This window comes from Lepidochelys kempii, chromosome 4, assembly GCF_965140265.1.
Source record: "Lepidochelys kempii isolate rLepKem1 chromosome 4, rLepKem1.hap2, whole genome shotgun sequence".
NCBI classification, from domain to species: domain Eukaryota; kingdom Metazoa; phylum Chordata; order Testudines; family Cheloniidae; genus Lepidochelys; species Lepidochelys kempii.
Window position 1 is genome coordinate 19,738,807 of NC_133259.1, and position 15,296 is coordinate 19,754,102.

Genomic DNA, 15,296 nt, shown 5'->3' on the forward strand with positions numbered 1-15,296 from the left:
ATGTATAATTATAATACAACTTGGATAAGCAGATTAGACACTCCTGAGGTAGTTCTGCTGTCTGGATTTTTTTGTGGATGGTCTCTATATAGCAAATTCTAGAGGGTTCAGAGGTCTGATGCATACTGTAATATGAAATAAAAATAAGGCAGGGCATTTATGTATAGTGTATGTATTGCTCTTCATTGATCTCAAATTGTTCTGCAAATCAAGGGCCAAGCTGAAGTCAAATAAGGCAAATAGGCCTGGGTCACTAAGTAGTCCTTCTCAGACAGGAACACTGAGTTACACTGGGACTGGGACTTACTGAACATCTCACAGTCTGCAGTGGTGAAGAATAAAGCCCATCTTGTCTGATTCCCAGTGCTGTGCTCCAACCACTAGATGTCCTAGTGAATTTGTACAAGTGCCTTTATAACCCTGTTTTACCATCAGCTGACTCTTATTGACTGGAAGGGAGAACAGAGAGTTTTCTGTGACAGGTTTGTAACAAGTTATCTCTTCTCTTTGGCAGCTATCACACCCTGGTCTATATGTCTACTTCTGGGCAGATTATATCTTTTGGACGTGGTCCCCAAAGACACATTGAAAATGGAACAGCCAGTAACCCAGGGGAGCAGATACAGAACTTTGACATCAGCAGTCTGGTTTCAGCTAACGGTACTGATTATAAGTGGAAATATGTTTGGTTTTACACAATGCATAATGAATCCGTGGAACTCATTGCCACAAGAGATAATTGAGGTCAAGACCTTTAGTTGGATTTAAAAAAGGATTTGGCACTTACTTAAATAACAAAAACATTATCAGTAATATTAGATGGTATTAGAATATCTATATTTAGAAGGAATATAAAGCCCTCATGCTTCATGACATAAATCTAACACTAACCTGGACTACGAAGAAACGGATGATATCATCACTGTAATATAACTGTCATGTAATTATTTTCAAAAAACAGAGAATATCCAATGAAAATATATGGGGGAGTAAAATGTTGTTGTGGCTCTTGCCTGTATTTTTCTGTAACATCTCCCAGGGTCCAGTCCTGTAACATGCTGAGCAGCTGCTGGACATTTCTTAGCCCTCTCAATTCTCTTGACTTTAATGGGAGCTGCGGGCATTTAGCAACTTGCAGGTCTGGGGCCAGATCCAAAACCCCACTGAAATCAATAGAAGGACTTGCACTGGCTTCAGTGGGCTTTGGATCAGTGCCTAAGGCCCAAGAGAATAAAGTAGCAGCATAAATAGCAGCAGTAGACGTTGAGGATTTGCGGTTGATCTGATTCGTATTCTTGTAGATCTGTCGGGCGTCCAAGTAAAAATGATTTTTGCTGGAACGTATGTCAACTTCGTCAGTACTCTTCAGTCCCAGGTAGTGATACCCTGTCTTGTAGATTTCATTTAACTCATGTGTTTCAGTGATGGTGGGCAGAATTGCAAGCAGTATATCACTAGCATGTTAGCAAATGTAAGCTTTATTCATTTTAAAGTAGAGATGTCGTGTTTATGGAGAAAAGGTTGGAAGCAATTAACAGCTGCAGCAGTTTTTGCCAAGCAGTAGTTAGCAAAACACAAAGGGGAAAACGGTAATTTCCAGTTTATAACTCAGCCAAATCTGAATAGATTTACATGGGGCCCACAAAAGACACCTCCCTGACCCTAAGTTTATTTCCTTGTGAAGTTTCAGTTTTGCTGGCTGTAAACGATGAAGGCATTTGAGGTCTTAATTAAGGTTCTTATTACTTTTTTATGGGAAGTATTATGCAACTTTAATATTTGCTCTCAGTAACTTTTTTCTAAAATCATATTTTATGGGCCAGACCCTGAGCTGCTGTCAGTGATCATGACTGCATTGATTTCAATGAAACTTTGTTGATTTGGCATGAGGATCTGACAGTGTTTTAAGAAAGGAAAATCCATTCCTTAAATATACTCAAGTATATGAACCAATGTTGTTTTTAAAGGAAATATATAACAAGATCGTGTTGCAAGAGTAAATCACCCAGTGTTAACCTAGCACACAGAGAATGGTAGAAAGAATCAGAGTTACAGTGGTGGGTATAATTCTGACCATAATCTCACAAGGAGGAAGTTGAGATTGAAGAGCTGCAGTATAGGCTGATGATAATATTTGGTACTTACATTGAGCTTTGCATCTTCAGTGTTCTGTAAAAACATTAATTAACCATAGCAATAGACTAGTGATGATTTATGGCTTTGAGCCCTTTGGAGAATAGTGGTTCTCCATGGATGCTCCGTTAACCATAAGTCACTCACAAAGCCCTTCCTGGTAGTCTGCTGAATGAAATAGGTTGGAGCTAAGTGATGGTTGTTGGAGCAGGAGGAGGTCCAGGTGAGACTGGAAGTTTTCATTCAGTAATCTGAAGTTAGTTAGAACACAGCTCATTTATCTATATTGCCTGGTTCAGGCTAGGAGAGCCAGTTGAGCAGAGAAGATCCTCCAGTCATCAGCTCAAGGATTTCTCAAGCAGCTCACTTTAATTTCCGGAAAGTGTGATCCATAAATACAAAGCAGATCTGGAGACCCACAGTGGTTGGTAGGAAACTGTGTGGTCCCCTAACTCCTCTCCCTCCCCCCACCCCTCAATTTAACAATTTTAATATCCAAAACCTAGTTAGTGGCTCTTTTCCTGTATTCACCCTTCTTCCTCTCTAGAATTGTGTCCAGATCATTCTAGGGCTGGTTCCACTCATATGGATGTCAATAGCAAAACTCTCATTGACTGCAATGGGAGCATGGTTTTAGAATTGGTTGCTATCTCAAAGAACTGGTTGGCATAGAGAATCAATGCAGGAGCTTTCAGACTGTTACTACAATATACCTTAACCCGTGTCCTTTTTCATTTTGCTAACTCTTGGATAGATGATAAGGGATACTGTGAAGAGGAAAATTGGTGACCTTCAGGAGCTAAAATTAAGTTGAGGGATCCTAGGTACAGTTGGGTGCCATCTCTAAGGGTTAGTAATGATGATCTCCTTCTGCTTCAGAATCCAAGGCACGAGAATTGCACGTATTTATTGCTTGTCCTCCCACTCTGTTACAAAAAGTAAATAAAAACAAACATTTTCTTTTCAATTTGGGAAGTATCAGGGACATCATGGTAGTACACTCAAATAAACCTACTTTAATGTCAGGAAGAGTATTACAAGATTAGAGAACTGGTAGTTTCTCCATGTAGCCTGTTGCATTTACCTGCCTAATGCAAATGCAGGGTCTTCAGTTTGAGCAAAAGTGGGAGCAGATTTGATCAATTGCTTTGTAAAAAGCTTATTTGCAGTGGTGGTTTATAATTTTATATACACTCATATGTTGTATCTTTGCTTTTTGGTTTTATTTAAGGATCTTGAGTATGCACATGGGATCTCTTCCACAGATACCCTGCCGAAGATTAGCAGGCTTGACAGGACATTGATAGATAAATGGTTGGCAGTGACAGCTGGCACTGATGAATTCCAGGAGGCTAAAAGGTTGGTGTCTACCACTTTTCTACATTATGGGATGAGAAGACTTGTCTTTAGACTCTTTTTATAATCAATGTACTAAAAACTGATTCATAAACTTTAAACAAAAGTAGGGTCTGTTTTACTGCCTTTACCTAGGTATGGGCCTAGTAGTTTCAGTAATGTGCCCATACCTAGCCTATAACGTGGCTGTCCTACAATTTAGCCAGCCTTGTATGAACACTCTTTGATGACAATCAGCCATGACTAAACACTGTTTCTGAACTCAATTCTTTAATGGTTTTTCATTGAATCATCAGATACCTGTTTGCTGCTGAATGGGAATGGAAGCAGACTCTAAACTGACTTGAAAGACACCCTCTCATTTCGTTTGGAGTCAGATTAGATTCTAAAGGCATGATGCAAAACCCGTTGAAGTTAATGGAAAAACTGTCTTCACTGGGGTTTAGATCAGGCCCTGAGAGAGAATAAAAATCCTGCAGCAAATCGTATCTTCCTCTAAAGGACATGTCTTAAGAAAGCATCTTTTGGCAGTAGAAAATTCATCATGCAAATAAAACAGACATAAATGTGCTCTCTTAATATCTTAAATAACAGAGTAATTGCTTAAGATTCAATCTTGTAAATGTCTGAGTGCTAATACATTGACCTACTAGGTGGCATAATTGTTTAATGCCTACTTTCTTGTATTATTGTGCCTTTTGTAGGGAAATAGCCCTGATATTTTCTTCTCCTGCTTGTTTAAGTGCAAGTTTTTTAAAACCCAGGTAAGTGATACTTTCAATGCCATTCTTTGCTAAGTTTAAACAAGAAGCTAAAATTGTAAGTGAACTAAATTATGAAGGCAAAACCCTATCCCTGTATCCAGAAGATGTACTTGCTGGGCTTAGGGGTGGCAAGGGAGTTAAAGCAGAGCAGTAACAGCCATTTTAAAGTTTGAATAACTGTCATGTTGCTGCGGGACAAGAAGATTCCAGGTAGCAAAGGGGGATTATGTAGTTGTGATACACTCCGCTACTTCTTTAATAAAGGAACACCATTCAATACGCTGAATCCCCAGCAGTAAATGCACTAGGCAGCCAGACACCCAACCATACCACTAGCCAGCAGACCATGCTTGTCAGCTGGCCAGACTACTGGCCTCCTCAGCATTTTTAAGTGCTCACTAAGAATACTGACCACCTAGTCTGTGAGTGTGCTTAGGGGTGTGTTGGAAAATGCTCCCTTTCTCCTCTTCCCACTCCTTCATCCTGGGCAGGGCAGATCTAGCCCATGGAATTTATCTGAGTTTCCTAAAGCTTTAATTTTAAAGTACCTGAATAAGAATTGCAGAAACAAGCTGTCGGCTGAGCTAAGATGTGTTCTCGTACTCTTCCACTTCACTTAGCAGTTCTACAGCTCTAAGGCTAACAAGAACCCTTCGGGGCTTTTTACAGAGCTACAACAATTCTAAGCTTGTTTATATTAAAAAAACAAACAACCAAAAAAACAAACCCACAGGTGTATCATATAGTTTTTGCTGATTTAGGGGACAGAGTTGGTATTGTGCTATTGAGCCTAAAGAGTCACTGGTTCAAATCCAGCTCATTAAAATAGTGACTGACACTTGGGACCGTCTGAGGGCTTTTTGGTGGCAGTGTGACCTGAGCAGGTCGTCTTAGGTTATTTCCCGGACAGTGGACCCTTGTCCATGTCACAGTTGGAACTGGCCCTCTTTTTTAACAGTCTCAGCAGAGTAACCAAGAATTGAATGGGCACAAATACTCAGCTGTCCTCTCCCCCTTACAGGTGATGCTTGGTTGAGGCACGCTGACTGGGCATTGTGGGAAAGCTTGCATTGCCACTCTCTGCCCTGTAGATGAGCAAAGAGATCCAATTTCTAGGGCTGTCAGTTTGGCACATTGCACAGCACTAAATTCTGAAGAAGAACCTTTTAAAAATCAGTACTTGCTAAAAAAGGAAAGAGCATTTGCTAGAAAAGATTTAAAAAAAAACCCTAAAACCAAAATGTAACCATTGAGGTATATTGCAGCATCCTCCTTTATTATATAAAATGAGGTGTATTTTTTTCCTAATCACCTTAGCTCTGCTTTGGAAGCAAATTGTATTGGTGTTGATCTACAAAAGGCGAGGGACGTATTTGATGAGCTAACCAAAAAGGAATGGATTGTTAACCAGGTAAAACATCTTGCAAGTTTTTGTGCAAATTACATCCAGGGTATAACTTAATTTAACAGGTCATCAGGGGTGCACAGGCTTGGTACTCTGGAATTACTCTGAATGAAGTTGAGACAGGACCCTCTTGTAGTGTGACACCGTGCAGGGCACACACTCCCGAGGGCACAACTCCTTGGCTTCAGCATCTCCTGCGTCTGACCTTGGAGTGTTCAGTACCCTTTTCATGCTGTGAGCTCCCTGCAGTGAATAGGGTACCTGGGAAAGCCTTCCATACAGCCCCAGGGGCCACGAACCCCCAACTTTGCAGTCAGCAGTGACTCTCAGCCGACCTTGTAAAACAGAAGGGTTTCTTAGTCATCTGGAACACAGTACAGAACAGATCTTGTTAGCACAGAAAGTAGGAAGATTCAGCAAAGTCCAATTTGGGGAGCCCTAGAGCCCTGGGCTCTCCCCCCACAAGTCCCAAACCAGGAGACTGACCTGCTTCCAGCAGCTCACCCTCAGTTTCCCCTCCTCCGTCTTTTGATCTGTTTCCAGGTCTTCTTGCAGAGGGTGAGGCCCGGCTATCAGTTGCCAGGACACAGAATGTCTGTCCATTGTCTGGGCCCAGGGTGCTAGGCGGCAGTCACACCTGCCCTCTAGGGTCTCTGCACAATCACCCACCCTTGTTCCACCACCTAGATACTTGTGCAACATATAGGGGAAACTGAGGCACACACCGTATTCCTATAAAACATTAAGTAAATTCCCACTTCACCACACAGGAAGCTACTGATTAATTTAATTAATTAACTTGCAAGGGAATTTTTCTTTGTGTGTTTGGGGAAGACATGAAGGGTCTGTAACGCCATCTGCCAAAGTTGCTCAGGACAAGCGTAGGATCCAAACTCTGCTCCCTGTGCAGTGATGCGTTGCACTTGGATATGCTAACACATGGACTCTCCTCATAGACTGTTAATCTCCCTAACCCTCTCATCTCCCAAAGTCTTCACCGCCCAAGTATGAGGAATTGTTTTTAAACATAAAAAAGAGGTAGCTGGCCAAGTATATGAGAGGATGGGGACAACTCTTTATCCCATGTCGAAATCACCCTGAGTGTGGTAAAATGTCAAAAGTATTTCTGTGTTTTAACACCATGACTTTGGAATTGGGAGACAGACAGGAAACAGAGCAGCAGCACAGCTTCCAAATCATTGGGATAGTTTAGGCATTTGGGCCAGTAAGCGGCTCCTCATCTCTGAATAGAAAGGTGCAAAATAGTCCTTAGGAATCAATTTTAAGGCACAATTGATAGTAAGTATCCAACAACTCTAACAAACAAACCTCTCTTCATCCCTTTTTACCCCAATTTTAACATAGATTATTTTTTATTTTAACTGCATCTAAACTCTACATAAAAAAACTCTTTTTTGCAAAGTTTCGAGTCCAGCATTATGCCAGGTAGAAAGTATTGGCTTTATTGTATATGGCACTGCAAATCATTCTCTAAATGCTTTCTCTCTTCCACCTTTCTTTATTTGATTTTATTGCATACAGATAAATCCCTATCTGTTGGCTGATCTGATTCCTGGTCTTCCACTGCGTTCTCCTCATCATGAGGCTTTATCTATTTTCCTACTCCTGCCAGAATGCTCTGTGATGTACAAAGAACCGAACTTGGAGCCTTTTGTTATGCGACTTGCGCAGGCCATTAATACCATGAGTGACCGCTCCTCAGACATTCTGGGTAAGGTTGTTTCACTTTGAGCCTGAGGAGAAGCCACTGCCTGAGATGGTAACTTCAGCACACATTTTAAAATTACTTAATTAGGACACGGTTAACATACTGGTGCAAACATACAAAGTGATCATTTTAGCCTCGTCCCTTCACTACTTGTGGATAGTGCTGCTGTCCCAAAATCTTCATATGACATGTGTGTGAGAGAGAGAGAGGGAGAGAGTTTTATTCTCTCACACAATTTTTATTAGTTAGAGCCAAAGGTGCTAGATTGCATAGTCAATCAATGCAAACCCTAAAAAGCAAGGAACTAATGTATTCTACACTCCATCTACACTCTACTCCTCAGCTCCTCTTCTCAATTTCATGTGCATCTGTTCCACAACTCACGGACCATATATCTCCACCTTCATCCTAAACAACCAGTGGGCTCCCTTTCTTGTTGTTGTATCTACTACCAGGCCTAGAAACCCTCGACACACAAGCTCCTGGTCCATGGGGCACTGTACGCACAGAACAAAAAGACAGTCGCTACCCCAGAGGGCTTACAATCTAATGATAAGACAAGATAAATGAGGTGGACGCGGACAGACTGGCGAACATAGGAAACAATGAGATAATATTGGTCAGCGTGATTGGCAGTGGTCTCAGCACACCAGTAGCCCAGTTGTTGTCAGGGATGTATAGGCACCTTGGCAGTGGGGTTTTGAAGGAGGATAATGAGGCAGCTGTGTGGATGTTTATGGTACGCACTCCCAAGCCTATGGGGCAGCGTGGAAGAAAGCATGAAGGTGCTTGTTTGAAAGTTTAACAAGTGGACAGTGGAGGCTGGCATCATGGAGGCAGGACTCAACCTTTCGATACTGAATGAGAGGGTAGGGTAGGGATAGATTGTGAAGGGCCTTGAAATTAAGGACAAGTAACTTTTATGTTTGATACAATAGAGAAGAGGGAGCCAGCAGAGAGGGACTCAAAGAGAGGGATGACGAGCCTTAGACGGGCTAGGAAAATTACCCTGGAACTCTGGTTATTGGCCTGAGGTGGTCGTAAGTTCACATGTTTAGGCTTGGTGTTGCTCTCATCTGCTGTAGTTTTGTATGTGTGTTTTATATGAGTGGGTGCAAATAGCTGAAGTATGGTGTCTGATTGCATTTAGTGGCTGCATTGTTTCCCTCCAAAACCACGTTGCATTAAAAAATACTTTTGAATCATGTATCGTTCATAAGTATGCAAGCTGCAAGGTGTTTGTGGAGGAAGGCTGGGAGGTGTGTGTGTGTTTAGAGATTTTTGTTTCATTGGTTTTTTGGCAGGGGAGTTTCATTTACAGGAATATTTTCCCCTCATATTTCAGAAGAATGCTGGTCATCCTTGTCAGCATCCTTTTTGGACAATGTGGTGCAGATGTTGAAAAAGGCTGTAGTATCTCAGCTGCCATATTACGCCTTCCCCCGTTACCAGGACACCAAACCTCTCCTAGAAGTGCTTGAAAAGCTGTACAGAGTAAGCATGTCTAGTCTGAATAACTGCACAGAGAATCGTCACCGGTTCTAAGCAAACATGTGCATCTGAACCCACATTTTGTTCCATTTCAAGGCAAACAGGAAGGCTAACTACACGCTACAGTTAAGCAGTTTTTACATAGATGAAATCTCCGGAACATTTATTCTTTCAAACGATGTATGGAGGTGGCGCTCATGGCAAGTTACAGCTGTGAGTATGACCTTGTACCATCTCCTGGTTATTCCAGAGTTTCTCAGGACAATGGGTGGTTAAAAGACAGCAGTTTCTTATTATGGTAACACCTAGCACCTCCAGCTGAGATGAGGGCCAGACTGTGCCAGGCTCTGAACAGATGCTAAGCAATAGACTGTGTCTGCCCAGAAGAGCTCACAATCTAAATAGAGAAACACACACAAACATGGGAGGGGAAATAGAGGCGCAGAGGGTTGAAGTGACTTGCCCAATTGCACCCAGTAGGTCAGTGACGGAACGAGGAATAGAACCTTGGTTTCCTGATTCCCAATCCAGTGCCATAACCATTAGACTCTGTTGCCTACCTCTGAAATGTCTAACCTTAATCTTCACTCCATATTGTAGCCGTGTTTTGATTTTTTTTAAGTCTGGGTTTAGTTGCAGTACCTGGTTGGTGGAGGAAATGCACCCCAGAACCTGCCCTTGATGCACAGCAACTAATCCAAAGGGGTAGAGGGACAGTTATAATTCCCTCCTAGGCGAGAAAGGGAAGGAGACTGCAGCCTTGCAGGGCCATTTTTTTGTGTGGGGAGGGAGGAAAAAGGGTGAATCCATGAATTAAGAATGCGGAAAGTGGGACTTACCTGTTTTATTTTTAAGTATTCAAAAGATATGTACCATTCTCCTTGGTAGAATTCGTGTCATGAAGACCACGTTCCCGTCATATTCTGCCGTTTCCCTTTTATCTTTAACTTGGTTTCCAAGATTCATGTGTTCCACCTTGATTCATTTTTCATGCAAGAGGTATGACCTGGTCTCTGTATACTCTGAAACACAGTTTATGTTGGTTTGTTTTTTGTGGGCCACAGAACTAGAGTGACATTTCAACCCCAGGAGCATGTGCTAAAATGAGGGGCTTAGAATGTATTCACTTTTTTTTTTTTCTTCCAAACTAAGGCTATGGCTAAACTACAGAGCTTACCATGGTGCCACTGTAACACTGCTTGTGCAGAGTCTATGCCGACAAGAGGGAGCTCGCCCGTCGACTTCATGACTCCAGCCCCCGCGAGTGGCAGTAGCAATGTCCATAGCGCTGTCCACACCAGCACTTAGGTCGATGTAATTTACGTCGCTCCTGGGGGTGGCTTATTCACGCCCCTGAACGACACAACTTATGCTGACTTAAGCTGTAGTGTAGCCATGGCCTAAGTAAAGTATTTTCATGACCCACCAGGTGCTATCACTTGCCAATGTAGAGTATTTTGCTGGAGAGGTTTATATTTTCTTCTTGGGGAAAAATGGCATCGGTTGTTCAAATACTATACTAACATGATCGACCCTGTAACATGACTTGGATCAGTGTGGTTTTAGATTCGGGGGTGAAGGGGGGAGAGGAAAAGAACTTGTAGTGGAGTTTGGGAGCATTGTCTCCCAGGACAATTTTTGAAAATACACTTGCAGTTCAGTGGAATTTAGTTCATTATAAGGTGGGGGAGGGGATTTGTCCTAATTTCCCTGTGTCTTGGTGGCAGAATTTTAACAAAGGGCTTCTGGAACCTTGGCCAGGACCTTGCTGCTATTCCTATAGGAGAAGAGTAGTTCCCCCTAAATGAGAATTATTTAGATCTTATTAAGTGTTGCTACACTGCATCAGCATTCTGAACCCTCGGTGGTGGGGGCGGGGGTCTGACCAGGCTCAGGAGTGTTCCTATGTGGATTGAATTGCAGGATTTGGGGCCATTTTGATGTAACAAAATTTGATGTAACGGAATTTGCAATTGAACATCAGAAGTTACTCCTTTAAACATCACTTAAGTCTTCTTTTACCAATGGGTGTTTTGGTTTGCCATAGAGAGACACGGTGGGTGAGGTAATATCTTTTATTGGACCAACTTCTGCTGGGGAGAGAGACAGGCTTTTGAGCTTACACAGAGCTCTGGGGAAAGATATGAAAGTCTCACAGCTAAATACAAGGGGGATCAGTTTTGGCATAAGCAGTTAACATATTTCAAGGGACCATACCAGGTGAAGTGTCCAGTTAACACCCCTCCAGTCATGGAAGCCATGAGTGTGTGTGTGTGGGAGCGGGGGTAGTGGGTTATAGATAGTTGCAATAAGCCATAAATCTATGGTTTGCCATAGTCATTTCTGACATGGTTTCCTGGAAAATGACTCTTTTGAATGGAGTTAATTCACATTTTTATCTAACTCTCCTTATAAAAGAAGTTCTAATTATGCTGTATGACGTGAATACCAGTTACTTCTAACACAGTAGGTTTCAAGTGAAAGAAAATGGGTGTGCAATGCAATGCAATAAGTTAGTGTTTAGAGCTGGGCAAATGTCACATAGAGGGGGAAATGTTGTACCCATTATCACTGCAGTATTTTTTTCAGGCAAGATACTGGAAATAGTTATATTTTCATTCTTTTTTACGGTGTGAAGGCAGAAGCCCAGTTCATACTGACACAGAATGAACGGCTGAGAGAGAGTGAGCTTCCTGCGTTGCCTGTTTTTCCTCTGCTAGTTAAACGCAGCAACCTGGTTGAAGATACTTTACGTAAACTAAGTCTGGTGGAGGACAGTGTCCTGAAAAAGCAGTTGTTGGTATGGTGCCCCGTCATGTTCTTCCTACTTAGCAATACCGGGGAGATTAGAGAAACTGTATAGCTGGTTGGAATTAGGGCTGATGGAAAAATTTTTGTTTAAACTGCCTCTCAATTACCTGAAATTATTTGTGAAAAGTGCCTGCTTTCCACAAAAATGTCGTCATGTTTTAGTTGGGGGGAAAAAATGAAAACTTTTTGGGTGAAAACCCAAAAACATTTTGGTTTCTGTTTTTGATGAAAAGTCAGAATTTTCCATGGAAGAAAAAACATTTTCTGGTCATTTCTAGCTAGCATGCACCGGAAGACAGGTGCCTAATTAGCCAATTAGCAAGGATCGGTTTAACACATTAGGCAGATTTTTATACTTGGTCACCCTCGACAGCTTTGAAAATTTTAAACAGGGTTTTGAGATTTTAACCATATGATCCCCCCTATTAACAAAGATCAATTACTGCAAGGTTTGTGGTCTTACATGTGCACGACCGTGAACATTTACCCCTCTCTGTTAACACTTCCTGCCCTTGGATCGGCATGACACCACAGCTTGTGGTTCTTCATTAGAATGCAGGCTGACTTGGTGTGGCTTGTCTATTGCTTTGTCATGGGACCTCAGAGGGCTGGTGAGTTCAAAAGCCAACTTCAGCTTATCTTGAGAAAAGAAGAGAGAGCAGTGTGTCTCTGAGCAGACCTAACTTGTACTGTAGCAGTGTGTTGTGGACATCATTTTTCAGGAGGTGGAGGAGGGAAAGGAGGTGAGTCACAGTTCAAAAGAGAGGTAAGAATGGCAATTTGTAAGAGCAGGAATGATGAAGTCTTCCCAAATCATCCCTTTGCAGAGTTGTTCCTGCTCTGGTCTTGGAAAGGGCTGATTACTTCAGACCCTAAAGCCATGCATACACTGCACTTAGTAGTTTGACTCCAGCACTAAGGGATGAATGTGGAGTTGATTGTTCCATTTCTGGGGAAATATTAGTCTGCAATGACTTTGGAACAACGGCCCAAAGAATAGCCATCTTTCTCTGTGTTTCTGCAGGTGCAATTTGAAGGGGAGTTGATGGGCCTGGATGCGGGCGGAGTGACGTTAGAATTCTTCCTGTATGTATTTGAAGAGATGGTGAATCCACAATATGGGATGTTCATATATTGTGACCCTGCGTCCCCAATGTGGTTTCCTACCAGCGTAAGTCAGAATCTGCTCAAACCATTCAGGGTCAAGCGACGAAGTAATTTGCATTTTGACTCCAAGCTTCCTTACCTTCTGCACGGTAGCTGGAGTCGGCAGGGGAGGGTCTTGGAAGGCTGTGGCAATTTTCCAGAGCAGAGGGTCTGTGCCACCTGGGTGTTTTATATTGCGGAATTGGAGAGGGTTCAGAGAATGATTAGGTGCATGGGAAAATTTGAATGTAGAGAGATTTCAAAGACTGGCACTTAGCTTTGTTTACCGTAGAAAGGAGGGGACATGATTAAAGCACATAAATCAATGAATGCTCTATACATGATAAATAGTGAGCTTTGTTGTCTCACAACACAAGAACAAGGGGATGTTCAACGAAACTCAAAAGTATTGAAGGAAATAATTTTCCATTCAGTGAGTAATTAGACTGTGGAGCTCTCTGTGGCTAAGAATTTAATGAGATTCAGAAAGGGACTGGACATTTATATGGATTACAAGTTTATCCAGAGTTATAATAGTACAAATAATAGTTTTTAAAGGGATAAAAATCTCATGCCTCATGTTTTACATCATTCTCTAGATAGTAGGGATTAGGATGAGATCTTTATGAGAGGCAGATTATACCACTTCTACCTCCTGTGGGGGTTCTTGCCGCTTCTGACTAGCGGGACTTCTGATCCAGGTCTGGCAATTCCTGTATTCCTACAAGAAATATTGTCTAAGAAATAAATTTAGAGAACTTTAACCACTCAGACTATATTCCCTGGCTGACCACAGTAATTAACCAGACCACTTTCCATTAGTAAACAAATTGTAACTGATCCTCAGAGTGCATCTCTGAGAGTTCAGGTGAGCTGCAGTCAGATGGGGGACCAGTTCCATGGTCTAGAATTCTGAATGACTGGTGCTCCCAGGCTAACTATGAGCATAGTCAAAAACAATTAAATTCCTACAATCAGTGGGAACTCTTCAAGTGGTCAAATGCTGCTTTTGTACACTTTATCTGGCAGTGGCCCAATTAATTCTGTGTCCTTACTCCTTTGTGAAATTTAGTTTTATTGCTCAGCAATATCTATTTTTATCAGGGAGGGGAAAGAAAAAAGGTAAATACCTTCACCTCGATTTCCAAATAAATGTGAACAAAAAAGGAGAAGATGTAATGCAGCAAATTAAGTCTAAAAGACTGCTTTTCAAGATAATTTTGCTCATTAATTGCCTTTGGTTTGCACTCTGTGAAGTGATAGTGTGTCAGACACCATCTTGGCTGACGCGCCAGGGATTAAAAGCATGAACTGCTACAGCTTGAGTTAAAGAGCCAATGTGTGCTCGGGGCGGCCTGAAACGGACTCTTGTCCTTTGCAGATGAGCCACAGAGTGAGACCTCTAACACATTCCCCAGTGAGACACAAGAGGACAATGAAATCCACTGATGGCAGATCTGTGGCTAATGCATGCCCCAAAGTTGCCAGATGCCCTCTCTTTACCAGTAGCCTGATTCAGTTCTCCTTAAAGAGTCTCACTAACTTCAGTGGATCTTGGATTGGGCTTCAAAACAGAAGCAGGCCTCTTATTCCAGGTGTCCCACCCCCTACTTAGGGTTCTGTCCTCCTCCCATCTGTTTCAATGGGAGTTTTGCCATTGACTTGAATGGAGCAGGGTTGGAGCCTTCGGGAGCATCAGAAGGTTCTGGTGGGGTCTCTTTAAACATAGTTTCAGCTCTTCTTAATGACTGATAGGTTTTGTTGCTGATGATTTTGCTTTTTCTTAATTACCAAAACAATAATGTTTAAAAAATTTGCAGGGGGAGTTACATTTTGCACCGATTGATCTTGACATGGTGCCCCTTTAACTAATATAAAAAATTCTGTCATTAACGTTTTTAGGGCTCAAAAATGAACCAAAAGATTTACTGTAAATTTTGTCTTTCCAATCTCTCTATTCTGGCTTGTTTAGTTTTTTCTGTTCCATGACCTACTACTTACTTGGTTCTCCAGTTATAATTTTGCAACGCTTGTTTTTTTTCCAGTCTTCAGTAGAGAAGAAAAAGTATTTCCTCTTTGGGGTCCTGTGTGGGCTCTCCCTGTTCAATAGGATCATTGCCTTCATCCCTTTCCCACTCGCTATTTTTAAGAAACTTCTGGATAAGAAGCCTTCGCTCGAAGATTTGAAAGAGCTGAGTCCTGTGGTAGGGAAGTAAGTGATTTCAGCTATTGGTTCCAGCTGGATCTCTAAAGGAGTGTGTGCATATACCCACATGTATATGAATGGGCTGGATAGTTTGTTGGCTTTCACTATATTGTCTGTAGAGTAGAGAAAGGTTCGTCTTGTGGTTCAGACACTGACCTGGGACTTGAGGTAGGGTTCCGTTTCCAGCTCTCCCACTGATTTCCTGTGTGTGACTTTGGGCAAGTCACTTACATTCTCTGCCTCAGTTTCGTGTCT

The 15,296-nt window shown here is 42.0% G+C and overlaps 1 protein-coding gene across 4 annotated transcripts in view; it reads left to right on the forward strand.

Moving 5' to 3' along the window:
• The window catches only part of LOC140910224 (probable E3 ubiquitin-protein ligase HERC6), a 33,957-nt gene that overhangs the window by 12,396 nt on the left and 6,265 nt on the right, over nt 1-15,296 (forward strand). Inside the window, exons 7-18 of one of the 4 annotated variants that reach the window (XM_073340673.1) lie at nt 515-660; nt 1,302-1,375; nt 3,365-3,492; nt 4,194-4,253; nt 5,571-5,664; nt 7,201-7,390; nt 8,733-8,881; nt 8,975-9,091; nt 9,767-9,877; nt 11,517-11,678; nt 12,714-12,860; nt 14,881-15,047. In XM_073340673.1, coding sequence (XP_073196774.1) covers nt 515-660; nt 1,302-1,375; nt 3,365-3,492; nt 4,194-4,253; nt 5,571-5,664; nt 7,201-7,390; nt 8,733-8,881; nt 8,975-9,091; nt 9,767-9,877; nt 11,517-11,678; nt 12,714-12,860; nt 14,881-15,047 — 1,545 coding nt within the window. The remainder of the gene's footprint in view (nt 1-514; nt 661-1,301; nt 1,376-3,364; nt 3,493-4,193; nt 4,254-5,570; nt 5,665-7,200; nt 7,391-8,732; nt 8,882-8,974; nt 9,092-9,766; nt 9,878-11,516; nt 11,679-12,713; nt 12,861-14,880; nt 15,048-15,296) is intronic. The other 3 variants (XM_073340676.1, XM_073340675.1, XM_073340677.1) reach the window with 3 other exon arrangements.